We start from the raw sequence: 19,515 nt of genomic DNA, 5'->3' as shown, positions 1-19,515 counted from the left end.
ATTCCTTGTGAGCTTGTGCAAGAGACTGGGTACAACTGAAGTCTCTCTGCTTGGGGGCACAAAGATGATACATAATATGAAAGATACTTGCCTCATGTGGAAAACTGAAACCCCTGAGGTTTTAATCTTGGCTGCTGCCTCATCCCTGTCCATGGGACATCTTTTTTATAACATGGACCAAATGCAGAGGGATGTTTTAATTCAAGAAAATAATATAGTCCTCTCCTTTACTTGATGCTGGCCACAGGGTCTGAAGAGATCAAGAACTGTCATCTTTGCAACCTTACTGAACAGGACTCATCTCTCTATCCTTCCTTTGCTCTGTTCAATGTTCATTTCACTGCTACTGCACTGTGATTATTTAGACTTTGGAGACTGGGCTGGGGGCTTGAGAAATCCTACAAAATCTTGAGTCTATCCGGTCAAAAGTCTGGGATGAAACACGTTTAGTGAGGACTGATTCTGTCATGTGTTTCTGTTAGCGTAAACCTCTCAAAGGGGGAAGAGCCATGGCCTGCCCTCCCTCCATATTGACGCCTGCAGCAGTCCAAGTGCTTCATGGGAAGCAGGCTGTAGCATCCTAAAGGACACACAACTGGCTGTTCAAAAAGAGGTGGTGCCTCTCAGGTCTCTCAGTATCTCCAAGAGGGGACAGCTGGTAAGTGGCAGTTTTTGGCCCTGAGAAGTTGCAGCATTGTCAAACAGTATAAATAAGAGAAAACTCAAGTCCATAGTGTTTGACATGAAAGTAGCCATAGACACTGCACAGACTGTGTGAACATCATGACTAAAGCTAAACATTAATGAGCCTGGAATTAGCATAATGAAAATTCTTCAGTTTTACAGGATTCCAATGCTGGTTGAAAACTCACTTTTTACAGAGGCTTTTACTCTCTCGCTGTCCATCCCTTCATACCATCTTGCTCCTCCCATGCATCAGATTGATCTGAGTGACAGTATTAACTCTGCTTATCAAGGAGTTCTGTAAAGTGTTCTGCATATTTACCTGATACATTCTGTAAAGTGTACTGTCAAGTGTTCTGCATATTTACAACTCTGTATAAAATAGTAATTTGAGCTCTGTACTGCCATATAGAAGTTTGAACATTTACCATAGGATCTAATTGCCAATCTGGCACTATAATTTTGAAGGTGAAGTCTGGAAATAAGGATCACAACATGAGTTGGGGCTGAGAGGAGAAATCTGATGATATCAAGTAAAGTCTCAAAATATTTTTCCAAATACACAATGCTCTATATTATTTACTACCCAATTTTTATCCACTTTTCTCTCTCAAACTTGTCACTCTCTTTCCACAAACTTATAACATATTTGACAATAGAAAAAACTGTTCAGCAGAGTTTTTAAAAATTGAATCTAATGGTTCAGTATTATTATTCAGATAATACTACACCTTGTATGAAAATACTATCATCTCACTGCTAATAATTACTCCAGTTCGGAGCTGTTTACCAATATTAGAGAGTCTGTACAAAGGCCTTTGCAACCAGTTGAGCCCATCCCACCTTCTCTCACCTCAGAGGAGGGTGTAGGAATAGCTGCTACATCAAGGATCTCTGAACTTCTTGCATGCTGTCTGAGGTGTCAGAAGAAGACTTTATACCAATTTTCATGAATCTATTTAGTCTTAAAACCCCTGCATAGGGGTATTAAGGACCTGAAACTATGATTCCATCCTTCAGGGTCTACAATAACAGCTATAGAGGAACTCTGTTGGAACCCTCTGTCCTTATCCTGGCCACATCCTGAGGCTGTGGATTCCCTCAACCCCTATGGCATTTCCTGGCAGAAAGACAAATAACTGAGGAGAATGGGAAGGAAATTTCACTGCTTGACAATCCTGCTTATTCCCCCAGGATGTAGTTTACAATTCAAGTCTATATCACAAATGTATAATACTAATAGCAGGATGAAAGTCCATAAAATACTTACAGTTCTTTGTACTATACTTACACTTAGTAGTGTAGCTTCGGAGCAACCTTTCCCTTCATCATTAAAACTTGATTCCATATTGATGATGTCATCAATAACCTCCTCCATCTAAGGAAATAATATTTTTAAACTATTAATGATGATCCATATTTTGATTCTATGAAACTAAAGAGAGAAATAAACTGCAGACAACAACAGTGAGTTTAAAAAAAGATCAAATTCTTAAGTCTCATACAAAATCTACCATCTGTGCAAGATTTTCATATATATTAGTTCCCATGTGTAAAGCGAAAGTGGTTGTGGTTCATTAAGTTACTTTTTTTTCCCTGAATACCAACAGTTCTTTACCCATTCCCCCTTTCTGAGCCTACCACTTTGTCACACCAAGATCAGATGTCAGGAGGGCTGTGGGTAACTAGCAACCATCAATCCAAACCCCTCTCAAGTGTGTCATATCCGTAACACATTTGTCTACTGGTCCAGGAAGGCTGCCAGGAATCTGTGGTTGTTCAAGAATCCGGGTCACTCATACTGAAGCATATAATGCTGCTGCCAAAATTCAGCAGGCTGAGTAATGTGTTTTGAAGCACACAAATTGACGACACCTCAGTTTGGGTATATCCAAAACAACCTGTCTGATCCTAGCCAGAATCAGAAACATATGACACTGATAAATAAGTAAACTGAAAAATATGTTAAAATACTTTTTGAAACCTCAATATAGAGTCAGCTTGAGTTTTGACTAACAGTGTAGATTGGTTCACAAATGTTTTAAATCCTTAAAGCAGTCCTGAAGAAGGCCCCTTAGTCAAACATGGTTGCTAATTAAATTGTGAATATGTAAGAGTCATTCATGTTAGGAGACTCTATACAAAGGGAGTTATTAAGGGAACTGTAAATGAAGAAGCTATGAGGAGATGCCTGCACACCCTATGTTCCCACATGTCAGCTACCATGAAAGGCCACAAATGGGGCAATCCAGTGAAGTTTATGTAGCTCTGCTGGCTCCAATACTCTATGCAACTGGCACTGGAAGTCTCCAGTCACTACAGCAGCATGCCCAGAGAGAGGGGAACTAGATGGCAGCTTCCCTCATTATTGGTTCTACATTAGGATACAAGATTCCGCCTCCTTTTACATTCCACCAACATAGACTTCAACTACTCAAGAATATGTAGATTGAAATGCATCCACACCATACTCATAAGTGTCTTTTTTGTTCTATTAAAATACCATCATGAGATTAACCTACCCCCTTTCTTATGCCATTGGGTGAATTTTCCTTTTGCTAGTAGGCAACATCTCTTGAAATCTACTGAAGGCCTCCTGAAGACTTATATCTGAGTGTACAAGATGTACAGACCAAGTCCTCAGCTGATGTAAAGAGATGTCACTTCACTGAAGTCAATGGTGGAGCTGAAGTCAATGGAACTACGCTGATTTACAACAGCTTAAGATTGGACCCACATAAAATATAGCAATTAACTGAAAAGTCAATGAGCAAATTTAGTCTGATCTGGTGTTTAATGTTACTATATAGTATATTTGAAATAACATTTTTAGACTTCCATTTGACAGGGGCTTGGTTTTCATATCTAGGCACATATTCAAAAAATGGAGAGTAATATATTACTGTCATACTTCGACTTTGCTATCTTTCTGAAAATACAAAATATCTTGATGTGCCCTGAAAGTTGAAGTCTCTGATTCCATACGCATCTATTTACATACACTTCAGCTGGACTGTTTCTTTAAGCACAGAGTACTCGGCTGAATGAAGGTTGCAAAGCCAGACCATAAGAAAGGGAACACTGATGCGCTGCAGAAAAGAACTGGTACATATCTATTTAAGTATTATCCACAAATCATATATGATGTACAAGATAACCTCCATTCTCCCATACTTTTCCTAAGCCCTGCCTATATCTTAAACCTATACGTCATACCACATTTTCATGATGTCCTCCAAGAGCCAATAATTTGGTAACCGGACTGTCTGGAGCACCGATATCGCTGACAGGAGGCATGTGTCCGTTTCTTAGTATGGGTGTAGCTCCTGCAGGCTGGACTGTGTGACAGTGGGACAGTGCAAGGGTCTGGCTGGAGAGCTTGGTGTCAAGTGTCAGGTATTGTTTCACTTGATGTTTCTGGCTCTGCTGAATGTGGTATCTAGACTGATTTTCCAAGTGTGTTTGCACCTGTGAGGAAAAGGAAATAATTTTCAAAGTTTATACTTACAAAAACAAATATTTATATATAATGTTGCTTTAGAATGTAACTGTGGAGAAGAACATACAAGGCTAGAACTTCAGTGGGAGTAGATAGACACAGCTCCATTAAAGTCAATGGAGCTATGCTGACTTAAACCAGGTGAAGATCTGGCCCTTAAATCAGCATTCCAGAATTATTATGAATCTCAACTTTTTGGTAGATTTCACTCTCTTAGATATTAAATAGATATTTCACAAACCGTTGTCCACCCCAATACACTTTATAGTTGTATTATTAGTTTAAATGATGGGAGGGGATAAAAGAGTAGAAATACAATCACTATACATGATCTTGAGAATACAGAGTAAATGTGGTACATCTCTTTCCTATTTTCAAACTTGTGGTTCATTTCTAATTGAAAATACTGATGTGCAAAAACTGGCAATCATATGATTAAATATGTATGCACAATAAAGCATAAATATTGTTTTATAAGTGTCACATGAATAAAAGGATTCTAAAACATGCAACTCTAATTGTTCGAGCAAGTAAACAGTAGCATTCATTCATCAAATCTCATAATATATTTGCTTAGCTCACCTTGTAGTAAGAGCAGTCTGTTAAATGAGGCATTTTTGTATTTTTGCAAAGTAAAAAACAATGCAGTTCCAAATACAATCCTAGATGGATACTAACCAACCCAAAACCATACCATTTCTCTTACAGGCTCCACTTGAAGAATGACAATTTTTGAAGACGATGGGATTTTATAACTAAGTGGTCATGCCAAAAGAGCTAATTGAGTAAGACTGTAGGCCATCCTTTAATTGCATAGATTGACAGTTACTACTTCAAACGGGTCCCATTTCAGATCACTGTCACATTCCTGCAATTCAACCACCACAAGAAAACTACGCACACAAACTGTACTGTCAATTCAGCCCTGTGGCTCTCTTTCTATGATACGGTATGACTAGTCACAATTTTCTTGTAATCAATTTTCTTCAAGTGGCCTTTGTACAGACATGTTTAATACTCCTTACACAATAGTAAATCTTGCTTTGCAGCCCTTATTTTCTCTATTTTTTCATTCCATTTAGTAAGCTTCTTTTTATTTCCCTCACCATACATCAGCATAGACAAACAGTCTATAAAAAGTGTTTTGCATTTAAATTAGCTATGTTTTAGTACAATATTGTTGCGCTTATTTTATTAATAGTGTTATACTGGTACTTTTAGAATTATTTTAATTGTAGTTCCCATAAACTAAGTCATATAAAAACATTAAATTTTGCAATAACAAATATACATATTGCTATTGGGTACATGATACAGACTTTAAAGACGCTAAATAACATTTTAGCAGAACATTAGTGTAAAATATTAAAAATGCTATTTAAACAATCCTATAATTTAAAGTTATGAATATATATGTTCTAGTCATAGCTACCATATATATATATATATATATTGTAATCACTTAATTAACAAGAAATATTCATAGATATAGATTCCAAGGTCAGATGAGACCATTGTGATCGTCTGGTCTGGCTGCCTGTGAAACACAAGCCATGCAACTCCCCCAGAATAATTTCTAGAGCAGATTATTTAGGGAAATAAACCATTTAATCTCATCACTGATGGAGAATTCACCACAAACCTTGGTAAATTGTTTCAATAGGTAATTACACTCATGGTTAAAAATGTATGCTTTATTTCTAGTCTAAATTCAACTTCCAGCCATTGGATCATGTTATATCTTTCTCTGTTAGACTGAAGAGCCCAATATTAAATATTTGTTCCTGTAATGGGGTTTACAAACCCTAATCAGAACATAAGCAGAGGAAAGAGGAGAGGATTCCCCACTGACAGCAACCAGGCTGAACACACTGGTAAAGCTTCTAGAGACGCGCGTCCGCAGCTAAGTCCAATAAAGACACAAGCCCAGCTACAAAGGAAGACAAACAGAGAAAAGGGAGGCAGAAGGACCCGAGATGATGGAGGAGCTACAAACCTAGGCTGACTCCAGGGAACTGATAGAGAATTAAAGAAAGACTGCAAGCCCTGAAGCTTAAGGGCTGACTGAGTCATTTTATGTTAAATTGATGGACTGAGCTAATTTCACCAAAAGGAGCCAGTCTGGTGAAAGATGGAACATTAAAAAGGGGATTACATATTGAGTCTTTAACAGTTCTCCATGCAAGTACTTATAAATCAAGCCATCCTGTAACCTTCTCTTTGTTATGCTAAATGATGGAATCCATTACTATAAGCCATGCTTTCTAATTCTTGCATCTTTCACATGGCTTTTGTGTTATAAAAGTTATCTGAGTTATCAACATCCTTCTTGAATCATGGACACCAGCACTGGACACAGTGTCCCGGAAGTGGCAGTATCAGTGCCAAATACAGAGATAAAACAACCTCTATACTCCTATTAGAGATTCCTTTTTTATGCATCCCAGGATTGAATTAGCTCTTTTGGTCACAGCATCAGTGGGGAAACTTGTGTTCAGCTGATATCTACCATGGCCCTCGATTTTTTTTTAGTGTCTCTGATTCATAGAATAGAGTCCTCCATTGTGTAGATATGACTGACCTTCTTTATTCTAAGCATATACATTTTGATATATTAAAACACCTCATCTTTGTGTTCATCCAGTTTGCCAAGTGATCCAGATCACTCTGAATCAGTGATCTGTCCACTTCATTCTTTACCACTTATCACTGATGCTTTTATTGTTTTCTTCTTTGATTTTTGGGAAGATCAGTGAATATTTGTGACACCTTATTGCCAACTGGACCACCACTTCAATCTTTGTCATATTGCATTGTGATTTCCATAAACGAAAATCAGCTAGCATGGATTCAAAAGTCAGGTTCATCATCAATGTTTTTCTTGGATAGTTTTCCTTCTGTGGGAGCAACAGAGATCCTGACAATGTTGTAGCAGATGTTTTACAATCAGGAAAGCATTTAGAGTTCCTCTGATGGGTGCCATTTCAGGAGGGCAGGAGGGGACTGCAGCCATGCAAACTGGAGCACTGCATCTTCTTCCTCTTCCCCTCACTATGGGTACAGCTATACTGTGCGGTTTGTTTTCGAAGAAGGTATGAAAATTGAACTCGCATTTGCATATCTTCTTCTGATTTTTTTCTGGAAGAGGATTTTCCAATATTTGGACCATCTACATGGGGCCAAATGTCGGAAAAAAACCCTCTTTTGGAAGCCCCCTTATTCCTCATAAAACGAGGTGTACAGGGGGCTTCTGAAAGAAGGTTTTTTTCCCCGATATTTGGTCCCATGTAGATGGGCCAGATATTGGAAAATCCTCTTCCAGAAAAAAAATCAGAAGAACATATGCAAATGCAAGTGCAATTTGCATACCTTCTTTGGAAAAACCCACAGTGTAGCCGTACCCTATCAGGGAGTAAGGGGAAAGTACACAGCTTGCATTACTTACTCCTCTGCTCTCTCCTCTCACCAGCTAGGAGTGAAAAGAATACACTGTGTACTTTGCCCTTGCTCCCTGATAACAATGTGCTTCTGGACCAGTAGAGGTTGCCTCCCATGTGTGTCTTTATTCTGCTCACAAAGCTCCAGAAGAATAGCTTTCTCCATGCTAAAGTTCTGGATGCACTGCCCTCAGGTCTGCATGATGATGTGATCCCACTGGTCTACCTAGAGGGCATCAGAGCTATAATGAGTGTACTGAGAAGCATCAGAGAGTTTGAGTCTGCCATTCTGGACTAAGCCTCCTTCTCCTCCATCATAAGCAGTTTAAGATGCCTTTGGGGGGTCAGAAAACGCTTCCAAAATATCCACCAGTGTCTCACTGGCACGCTGCCAGTATCCTGATGCAGAAGTAAAAGCACAAACAAGAAAAGTTCTTTCAGAAGTGCCACCTCCATGTTGCTAGCTCCAATAGCTGGGAGTGCACTGACAAAATGATGACATGGTAGGTGGTATTGGCAGGTTGTTTAAAGTGCCTAATATGTTTAGGGTGAACAGTCACGTCTTCTCACAGTGCACTACGGTCAAAGGAAGAGTGACCAGGTGTTGGGTGAACAATAGGGGGACTGAGTTATGGTTGGTTTGACTCAGGTCTGCATGCTGCAGTGTGGATGCCAGAGCCCCAGGTTTGAGTCCAGGTTAGAAAATTCTTAACCGAGGTTTAACAATTGGTGTAGATGTACAAGGCCTGAGCTCTTTAACCCAGTGCCACTAGTGCTGGGTTTATGTTACAGTGTAGATATTCTCTGAGACTTGGTGCCATGGACATACCATTAGCAGGTCAAGCTTCATTTTCAAAAGTTTTAGGCACTTAGGCCCTTAGGCCCACTCAGCCAAGAACTATGCTGCAGCTGGGAATGAGCCTCCCAGGCCAGGCAGACAGATTGGAGCAATGGGGGTTCATGCTGGCATGCTAAAAGTAACGGTGTGGACACTGCAGACTGCAGCTTGGCTGGAGCCCGAGACCCACATTCACATTGCTGCTTTCAGTGCAGTAGCACAAGCCCCACTAGCACGAATGCATCTAGTCTGGACTGGCAGGTTCTTTCGCTGCTGCAGTATAGACATACACTAGGTGGCATGCAGCCTAGCAGACTTAACATTAGGAAGCTACGTGCTGTTTGGGTTCCCTATAAAGTTCATGGGATAAGTCAAGCACTTAAGAAAGGGACTTTCAGAAGCTAGACAGTTGAGCCAGGAGTGTATAAGCTGCCCACAAGTGAAATGTTGAGGTGAGGAGAGGGGCTTAGGCACCCAAATTACTGATCAGATGTGTTTTAACCACAAACCCACTCCTGAACTTGGGTACCTAATTAAGTCAGCTGTTTCATGTCGTAATAGTAAAAAATGTTTCTCACTCTCTCTTTTTGATCTGTCTTCAGTTCATGCTTGATACTTCTCTAACTATTGACCCACATTTCTCTCTGTCCCTGGTTATCTGCTGCATAAGCGCAGCTGCATCACCCTGTATTGGTCTGCTTTTTTGTGGTGGGTTCTGAAAGGTAGCAAGTCTTAGGCCGGTTCAAGGAGGCCTATGGGACCAAGTCCCATTGATGAGAAAGGCATTTCCCACCTCAGGGCCTCTGGGGCTTCATCTTGAGCTACGGCCCTGAGTTCTTCATTGGTTATGGAGTTGAGGCAGTGGTTAAATTGCTTTGAAAATTTTGACTGGCAAAAATTTCAGCACCTGGCAGATTTAGTCAGGGTGGAGAGGGATATGTGGTTCCTGAGCTCCAATTTTGACAATGTGCCAACATGATGGACTTTTACCAAGTATTTCTCTATTTAGGTGACAAAAATCACTAAGAAGGTGGGCTTTAATCCCAAATGGTTTTTTTAGACAAAAGTAAGAGAAAGATTTTCAAAAGCATCTAAGTAATTTAAGAGAGTAAGCTCTATTTTCTGCTTAGCTACTCCAGGCAGAGTTACATAATGAAATGGTCCAGATCCATTATCCCAAATCCAATCATCCAGAACACTGAAGGTATTAAAATCCATACCCAAAATCACAGCCTAATATCACAATTTAAGCTGAATCAAAACCTTGAATACCCAAACTCCCAAATTCTGGGGAAAGTTTAAGTCTTGTTTTTGAAATATCAGCTCACTTGTCATTCATATCTACTGCATTTCTAATTTATAAAGTCAGCTGAGTACAAATATAACCCTCTTAGCAGTTAGAGATTCAACTGCAAAAGTCTTGGTTACTTTCTAATTTGAGCACACATCTTGACTGTTGTAAATCTGTGGTAAAATTGTGTAATATACATTCTATTTCTGCACAAGTATAACATTTAGATTAAAAATCAAAGTAAAATTAGTATCTTACATAATGTCATAGCTAGAATCTCCAATTTGTTTATTTAATCGAAAAATAACCTGATTATTTGCTGTTGGGATTTTTCAATTGGAAAACAAACAATTTCTATGGTTTTTGTAGCACTCATGTTAAAAGTAAGAAAATCATTCAAACAAAATTAGTTTTAATGCAATCAAATTCAAAGTTACACAACTAAGCACAAGGAATGAAGGCTAAACCAATAGAACAGTGGGCTGTATTATAGAAAACAGTATCTCTGACCAGGATTTAGGGTAATAGTGAAAACACAACTCGACAGGAGATCCTAGTATGATGCTATGGGGAAAAAAAGAGCTATTGAGATCATTAGATGCAGTCAGTCGAAGAAGAGAGGTCATTTAAACATGATATATGGCACCAGTCAGTCCAGTACTGGAATACTGATTTCATTTTTAACATCCACATTTTTAAAAGTATGCTAAAAACTTCTAGAGGGTATAGATAAGAGACATACAATTAATAAAGGACTGGATAAAATGCCCTTCAGTGACAAACTTTTGAGAACCTAATCTAGTTAGTTTACAAATAAGAAGATTGAAAGGTGGATTGATTGAAGTGTAGAAATAATTTCACTTGGAGAAAATTAGCTCTTCAACTAATGAACTAAAACATGACAAGAACCAGTGGCTGAAAACTGAAACCCAACAAATTCTAATTGAAAAGAAGGCACACATTTGTAACAATCCAGGTTATTAATCATTAGAACAAACCAATGCAACAAACTTACAAAGGAAGTGATGGCTTTTCTATTTCTTGATGTATTCAAATAAAGACTAGATGCCTTTCTAGCAGATATGCTTCAGCCAAACACAAGTTACTGGAATCAATACAGGGGTTAATGGATGACATTTCACAGTTTGTAATATACAGGATATCAGATGAGATTATCTAATGTCCTTCTGAAGTTTACTCTATGAATCTCTAAATTTGGCTGCTTTACGGCTCCTTTTTCTTTGATTAAAAGAAATTCTGAATTTTCAGCACAGCATTAAAACTGAAAGTCCTGTAATACAATCGCTGGATTAAATTCACTCTTGTTATAGTGGATTCAACTCAATGGATTTCACTATAGTTTTCCTGCTTGCGTAAAAGATCAATGTACTACCATATTTTTAACTATTTGTGAAATAAACTTCTCAGGTGGTAATAACAGCTATGCTGATGGGAACACCCTAATCACTATTTGACAGGAATACAAATGTTCAACTGCAACTATTCTAGTTATAGGATTTCATGTTCTTCCAATCTTAGTACTAGAAAATAATCTCTGAATTACGACTTCTTTGTTAATAAAATATTCTGTAAGAACCTGAAGCTGTAATTTCATTTTAAGATAAGTGCAACAGCAACATAAACTATTATTATTTTTCTGTGAGTTTTCAAGTAGCTTTCAGAAAGATAGCATATTTGATGATGCCTTTCCTAACTGCTAGCAGCACCAAATATACATTGTTTATTTGTCCTGATCATCTTGTTAAACTTGTTAAGCTTTATTAAAACAGCAAGTATTTGTCACACTGTTTCATACCAAAATTACATTTCAATTAAAGTTAACAATAAAACAATTTTATTCTATCTAAAATGTATCACCAAATAATGTTGTTGCTCGTCTTAGGGCTTCTGTCAACGTATGTGTGATGATGTCAATTATTCAAGTTAAACACAGTAATTAATTATTTTATGTAAAATTCTGTTGATTGGAACTTTGATCTGACTATGAGAGACCTTTTCTATTAATATGCATGAAGAGAGATTACAAAAGAAAAAGACATCCAGTCTGGCAATCCATAACTGTGTTTAGCTGATGCCATATAGCAGCTTTCAAGTTAAAACAAAATTCTCATGTGACTCTAATGAATTATTTTTCATCCTGTTTAACCTTTTGACATCATATTCATCAAGAAGTTGTGAATGTTCTTTCAAGGGTGAAGAGACTTAAAAAGTGTGTTTTTTAAGGTTTTTCACAAAGGCCACATCTTTGACAATTGCTACTGTCTTCTCTATTTTGGTATCTCTATGTCCTAAAATAACTCTGACAGCTACAAATGGAAGGGGAAGAATTCTAAAATTCTCTATCATGGCTGTCAGTCATTATTAGAACCATGGTATAAATTTAATAAAAAACTTTTTAAAAAATCAGCTATGAAGAAATCTATTAACTTTTGCCATTTATATTCCAGTGAAATAGTTACGTGGCATTTTTGTCCAAAAAGAAGACAAATGATATAATCTTGGGAAAATGTCATTTAAGTTATAATTCAGGAAAGCATTTCTGTATGTACGTAAGTACAAATAAGTCACTGGGTGCTTGTCAACTGGGCACGTTAGTCTGTCCTAGAGATGTGTACATTCTAGTGAGCACTAATATGCTGTTGAAGAACTGGCCATGAACACCCTTCCTCATGTGAACTAAAAGTTTCCTACTGCACATTGATGTAGTTTTGTTTCAAAGGGTATGTCTACACTACAAAGTTAATTTGAACTAACAGACGTTAGTTCGAATTAACTGTGATAGGCGCTACACATACCAACCGCTAGTTCGAACTTAATTCAAACTAGCGGAGCGCTTAATTCGAACTAGGTAAACCTCATTCTACGAGGACTAATGCCTAGTTCGAATTAAGTAGTTCGAATTAAGGGCTGTGTAGCCCCTTAATTCGAACTAGTGGGAGGCTAGCCCTCCCCAGCTTTCCCTGGTGGCCACTCTGGGCACCACCAGGGAAACTCTTCTGCACCCCTCCCATCCCCGGAGCCCTTAAAGGGGCACAGTCTGGCTACGGTGCCCGTGCCAGGTGCAAGCCTGCCAGCACCCAGCCATCAGACCCTGCACGGCACGAACCAGCCACCCGCTGCCACCCAGCCCTCTGCCTCTTCCCTGGACCAGGCTGGCGGGAACTTTTCTTTATGCACCCTCTCCAAACCACTCGTGCTTTTATAGACCTCTATCATATCCCCCCTCAGTCTCCTCTCTTCTAAGCTGAAAAGTCCCAGCCTCTCTTCATATGGGACCTGTTCCAAACCCCTGATCATTTTAGTTGCCCTCCCCTCTCCCACCCTCTCTCTTCCCCTCTCCCACCTCCTTTTCCCAGTCTCCCCCAGTTTTGTTCAATAAAGAGAGTTTCTATTTTTGAATACGTGTCCTTTATTTTGTACATCAGGAAGGGGGGCTAGGGAGAGGTAAGTGGAAGGAGGTGAGGGAGGAATGGGGTACGAGCCCCCGATGGGGAGGACTGGGGTGGTTCTGCGGGCTTCTCGGGGTGGAAGCTCTCCTGCAGCCCCCCGATTGATCCCCCCCCCCGATGGCAGCCTGCGGCAAGTGCAGCCGGGCTGATGGCCGAGTGCTGTGATGTGAGTGTGGGCATTCAGGGCACTCCAAGCCAGGACCACTTTGTTGTCCCTCATCGAGTTACACAAGCAAGTGGGGAACCCCTGAGAAGTGTCTGTCCGGGGTGGGGGTCGGGTCCCTTTAAGCACAGCCCTCGGCTAGCCTGAGACAGCAGCTCCACGCTCTAAGTCCTAACCCGATGCCCTGCCGGCACTGCTTCTGGCCAGCCTTAACCTCGGTTCAGGGTCCACTCAATGTGGACATGCTACTTCGAATTAGCAAAATGCTAATTTGAATTAGTTTTTAGGTCTAGATGCACTAGTTCGAATTAGCTTAGTTCGAATTAACTAATTCTAATTAAGTTAGTTCAAATTAGTGCTGTAGTATAGACATACCCAAACAGTGCTACATTAATGCATGCTAGGGAAATTTTTGTGTGCGTGTCAACAGGGTCCACACAGGCCCGTTATTGAGCAAAATACTAGTGTGCACTAGAATTGACATATCTCTAGTACAGATTAATATTCTGCTTAGATGAGTCCTGAGACTTAAATTTATGTTAAAAGTTAAGAATATGTTTCAGTGCTCTCCTGAATAGGGATAATCTAAGCACTCATTTAAATACTTTCCCAAATCTAGACCTTAAACTGCAGTATTCTAGTCTCACCATTAGGGAGATCTTCATGAAGGTCGGATCCTCCTCCCACTAGAATCAAAAGGAACTTTGTCATTATTTCAGTGAGACCTTGAAAACGCCCATGAAGCCCATTTTAGTGTCCAGAATCTAATTAAAATTAACCACAATTTTCTAACTTGACAGACAAACTGCTGAACATGAATGACATTACGGTTCCAGGTGTGCTCCAAATGGCAAAATACAACCAGAAATGTTTCATATTCTGGCCTACATGAAACCTGTAAATAACAAGGATAAATAGGACTCCATGCCTGCAAACTGTTTTATGTGACTGACACTGCTTCCCCGGCGTGACCCCATTGAATGTGAGAGTGTATTACAAAATGCACTTCAATGCTACCTTTCTCATACTCAGCAGCTTGTAAGACCAGGACCAGGAGAAGAATAGAACATTCATAGCAGATCTTTTTTACAATGAAAATGCTAAATTTTGAGGTTGTAAAAATGTGTACAAAATGGCTTGAAACCTTTAACAAGTCAATGTTTTTTGACAGATACTATATAAGAAAAAGTTTTGCTAATAAGACAGCAAAAAAAGTTGAGAGTTAAAGCTGAGCACAAAAAGTGTCTGCAGGGATCAAAGTCTTGGACACTATCTTTGAATACAGTGGTGTGATTATCATTAAAATAGTTGCTGACAATCAAATTTGATTTTTGCTAAATGAAAAATGTCAATCATCATTTCAATTATAGCCCTTGGTAAGATTTTTACACAAAATTACAGGGTAAAAATTCACAGTTTGTTAGTAGAAAATAGGTCTGGTTTAAGCTCTGCAAAATAGAAACATTTTCAACATTTTGACCTTTTTCACAATACTTTGAAAAATACTTTGACCCAGCTCTAAGTTAGAGGCTACTGGGAAGAGAAGTGAGTTAGATTAAAAGGAGGAAGTAAAGACTGAATAACTGCAGTCCTTTAATCTTAAGGTAAGAGAGGAATCCACATGGCCCCAGGATAGAAAGGCAACTACCCGCCTTGCCCACAGTTAATCTGCCCTAATATATATAGACCATTACTAAAAGCCCACCCACTTGTCAGAGCGATGGCCATAGGAAACAAGTTTAAATATACACAATTCAGCCAAAGGAGATAAAAAATGTGGTCCAGCAAATTAGCAAAGAGAAGAAATTTGACAATGTGGGTCAAATGTAATAAAAGAGACTGCAGATACCAGTGCTGCATAAGGAAAAGCTCTCTGCAAGGTATGACAAAGTACATGTAGAACAACAGCTCTCCCATGGCCAGAAAGACAGAAGATCAACACAACAGCATGTGACCATTAGAGGCTATAGCTTAGAACTGGCCATTCCCTGTAAAGTGATTTTAACAATTGGGAGAGTGATTATTTTGACAGGATTTCCCTAAGGAGATACTTGCTAACATTCATTGGTTGGTCTCAGTCCTTTCCTTCCTCTGTGTCTGTCTGTTAACATCATTGTTCACACAACATTCATTCAGTAGGAAATGAGTTGCATGAAGACAACTAGCTATACTATACGACTGCAGGGATATCATCAAAGCTTGCTGTCCCAATTGCACTAGAATACTGGAGAGACTTTTGGCTCTTTAATTGAACTCATGCAGTCAAGATGCATGAACCTCTGATGGCTCCTTGGCCAAAATCATCTCACTCTGACTTTTGCTGAAAGGAGCCCTAAGGCTTTAAGGCTAGCTTGTCAGGTTTTAAAAGTAAAATATAAGTCTTTATAACTTGGCAATCTTTATTGGCATTTAAGAACAGTTTAACTTCCTAGCCCAGAAGGATCGAAGTTTCAAAACATGCAGTCTACAAACAGTATATAATCTTAAAACAAACCAAACATACTACAGGGATTATTTTTATACACTATGTCATTTAAATGAAAGATTGGAAGTGAAAAATAAACCAGAAATGAGACCAAACAGCACAGTTACTCTGAGAAATGTAGTTCTACAAGGGACTTAAAAAAGATGCCTGAGCTGAGGCAGGACCAAGTAAACCTAGACAACCCCAGAGAGGAGTTCTTCTAAACTGTTCTTTAAAACCTCCAGGGCTTGTCTACACTGGCCCCTTTTCCGAAAGGGGCATGGTAATTTCAGAGATCGTAATAGGGAAATCCGCGGGGGATTTAAATATCCCCCGAGGCATTTAAATAAAAATATCTGCCGCTTTTTTCCGGCTTTTAGAAAAGCCGGAAAAGAGCGTCTACACTGGCCCCGATCCTCCGGAAAAAGCGTCCTTTTCCGGAGGATCTTATTCCTACTTCAAAGATTAACTTAAAAGTAGATTAACTTCAAAGTAGGAATAAGATCCTCCGGAAAAGAGCGCTTTTTCTGGAGGATCGGGGCCAGTGTAGACGCTCTTTTCCGGCTTTTCTAAAAGCCGGAAAAAAGTGGCGGACATTTTTATTTAAATGCCGCGGGGGATATTTAAATCCCCCGCGGATTTCCCTATTACAATCTCTGAAATTACCATGCCCCTTTCGGAAAAGGGGCCAGTGTAGACGTAGCCCCAGTGACTGGGATTTCACAACCTGCACTGACAGGCTATTCCAGAGTTAGCTTACCATTACAGTTAGACAGCTTTTCCTAATAGATAACCTAAGTCTTACTTGCTACAGCTGAAACCCATTATTTTGTGCTACCTTCCTTGGATAGGGAGAATAATTGATCATAATCCTCTTTCTAACAGCCCTCTGTGATGGAGAGTGCATACCCTGCACTAGAGCAGTAGGGGGTAAAAACCCTGTGGGCGGAAGAAGTCCCACCCCTTCAACCAGACTGGGCATGTGCTGGGGCAGCATAAAAGGCAAGAGAGCAGCTCAGTCTGGGCTGGCCAGTGAAGGACAAGGACCTCTAGCCAGAGATCCCAAGCTGCAGCAGCCAGTGATCCAGGCAGTGAGATTCGAAGGACCAAGAGACTGCTGCTACACAGCCCCAGCAGAGCCCCACTGAGAAGCCACTGCTGGAGAACGGGGAGACTCAAGCACTATGTAGGATGCCACCTCACCAGTGCTAGTACAGTTGGCATGTTTTGGCCAGATTGCCCACCAAGGGAGTGAGTGGTAGACTGATCTGCTGCTCACAGGGCCCTGAGCTGGGACCCGGTGGAGCAGGGTGGGCCCAAGTCCTCCTACTGAGATGCTGGCCACCAATCCTATTGACTCTGGCCAGTAGGCCATACTGTCCTGGAGTAAGGGCTACTCACGGACTTTGACCCGTAGACTGTACTGCCCTGAGAGAAGGGACAGCGTTATTGACTTGAGCCACTCAGCTCAACTACCCTAAACCTCAGGTGGATCTTTATGGACTACAGCGATTGCTAACAATCCTGCATCTGACCAGGCAGTGTACGTGCCCCTGATTACCATCACCCCTGTGATGGGCTGTACATACACCACTACACCCTCAATATGTTAAGGGCTCTGTCATCAGCCCTCCCTCTTCCCTTTCTTTCCCTCCCTCCTCCCCCCGCCAGTCTCTTCTCAAGACTACACATACCCATTACTTTTTAACCTTTCTTCACAGGTTTTCTAAATCTTTTATGCATTTTGTGGCTCGCCTCTGGACTCTCTCTAATTTGCCCACATATCACATTTGTGTGGTGCCCCAAACTGGACACAGTATTGCATCTGAGGCCTCACCAGTGCCAAGTAGTGCAGGACAATTGCTTCCCGTGACTTTCCAACAACACTCCCATTAATACACCTCAGAATGACACTAGTCCTTTTTGCAACCACATCACATTCTTGGGCTTCTAGTCAATTTGTGATCCACCATACCCCCCTGATTCTTTTGATCAGTACTGCTGTCTAGCCAGTTATTTCCCATTTTGTAGTGGTACATTTGATTTTTTTTCTTTCCTAAGTGAAGTACTTTGCACTATCTTTGCTGAAATTTATCTTGTGGATTTCAGACCGATTCTCCAATTCATCAAGGTCATTTTGAATTCTAATCCTGTCCTCCAAAGTGCAATGCCTCTGAGCTTGACATCTTTTGCAGATTTTATAAGTATACTCTCCACTCCATTATCCAAGTCACTACTGACCCTGTGGGCCTCCACCAGATACATCCTCTGAGGTCTTTCAACCAGTTTTGTACCCACATCGTGGTAAATTCATCTAGAGCACAAATATCCAGATGTGGAAATCTCTAGCTTCCCCACTATCCACTATGCCTCTATGAAATAAGGGATAAGGGATCTTTCGGAAAAGGCTTTATTTTCCGCAAGATCAGTGTCTAGACTGGCGTTTTTTTCCGGCAAAGCTCCTTGCCGAAAAAAGCGGCAGCCATTTTTATGCCCCAGCAGATTTAAATCCCCGCTTCATTAGCAATTGCGATACGTCTAATTTACATCCCTTTTACGAAAAAGGGATGTAGTCTAGACGTAGCCTAAATGTTATGGCTCATACAAGCTGGAAAGGATTGTGAGCATTCTGGATGACAGCATTAAAATTCAAAACTATCTTGACAAAGTGGAGAAATGATCTGAAATAAGTAGGATAAAATTCAATAAGGAAAAAAACAAGGTGCTTAACTTAAGTAGGAATAATCCATTGCCTAAATACAAAATGGGGAATGACTCCACAGGAGGGACTACTACTGAAAAAAACTCTGGAGATTATAATAGATCACAGATTAAATATGCGTCAACAATGCAATAGAATGCAAAAAAATTGAACAACATTTTTGGATGTTTTCATGTGTTTTACAATCCTCATATTGAGCAGAGGCAGAACGGAGATATGTCTTCTCTAGTTACAGGTTATTAGTTTGATTGCACCACACTGCAGCCAGGACTTCCAACCATGGATATTACTAATCATGGACACAGTCATCCATACCTGTGACCAGGAGAGAAAACAAGGCCTGCTAAAAGTGGAGAGAACCAAGATGAAGGCAGAAGTGTCTGGGATAGCGGAAGGCTGACAGCCTAATTCTAAGAAAGCAACCATGGGTCAGAAAGAGACTGCAAGCCCTGGAATGGAAGGGCTGATACTCAATTTGAGGTGAGAGCACATGAACTGATCTGATGGAAAACAAGCTGAAGAGGGCTATACTTCAGGGCCTGGATAGGACTAATGAAGTGCTTTTTTTCTAAGAGTACCAACTACACAAATATTTTTTGAATAAACAGACAAAGATGGACTATGTGCACTCTGTAGAGCAGAAAAAAAAACCCTATTTGATCACTTTCTATGGACATGTTAAAGGCTTTGCTAAAAAGAGGTAAAAACTCTGTTAAAAATGTTATTGTGCTTTAGAAAAAAATATTAAGGAAATGAAGTATTATTTTAAAAAGTGCTGTTATATCACCTGAAACACCCAGGACACAGTGAAAAGATACAACGTGCTAGCTAGTGAGGAATTATAGTTGGTGGTTGCTATAGAGCAGGCCTGGACAAAATACCCTCCACTGGCCAGATGTAGCCTACCAAGCTACCAGATCTGGCCTGCAGAGGCAGCAGGGAGCCTC

General features: G+C 40.0%; 1 protein-coding gene across 9 annotated transcripts in view; it reads right to left on the bottom strand.

The window, feature by feature from the left end:
• Positions 1-19,515, bottom strand: part of TFEC (transcription factor EC) — a 189,657-nt gene that overhangs the window by 55,470 nt on the left and 114,672 nt on the right. For 7 of the 9 annotated variants that reach the window (XM_075929387.1, XM_075929346.1, XM_075929364.1 and 4 more), the window contains 2 exons: positions 3,901-4,152; positions 1,976-2,062 (listed from right to left, as the gene is read on the bottom strand). In XM_075929387.1, coding sequence (XP_075785502.1) covers positions 1,976-2,062; positions 3,901-4,152 — 339 coding nt within the window. Of the gene's footprint in view, positions 1-1,975; positions 2,063-3,900; positions 4,153-4,765; positions 5,369-14,029; positions 14,069-19,515 lie in introns of those variants that run through there. The other 2 variants (XM_075929371.1, XM_006122534.4) reach the window with 2 other exon arrangements.

Source organism: Pelodiscus sinensis, chromosome 1, assembly GCF_049634645.1.
Source record: "Pelodiscus sinensis isolate JC-2024 chromosome 1, ASM4963464v1, whole genome shotgun sequence".
In the NCBI taxonomy this organism is placed as follows: Eukaryota; Metazoa; Chordata; order Testudines; family Trionychidae; genus Pelodiscus; species Pelodiscus sinensis.
Note: the sequence above shows the minus strand (reverse complement) of the source record. Positions and strands in the feature narration are given on the sequence as shown.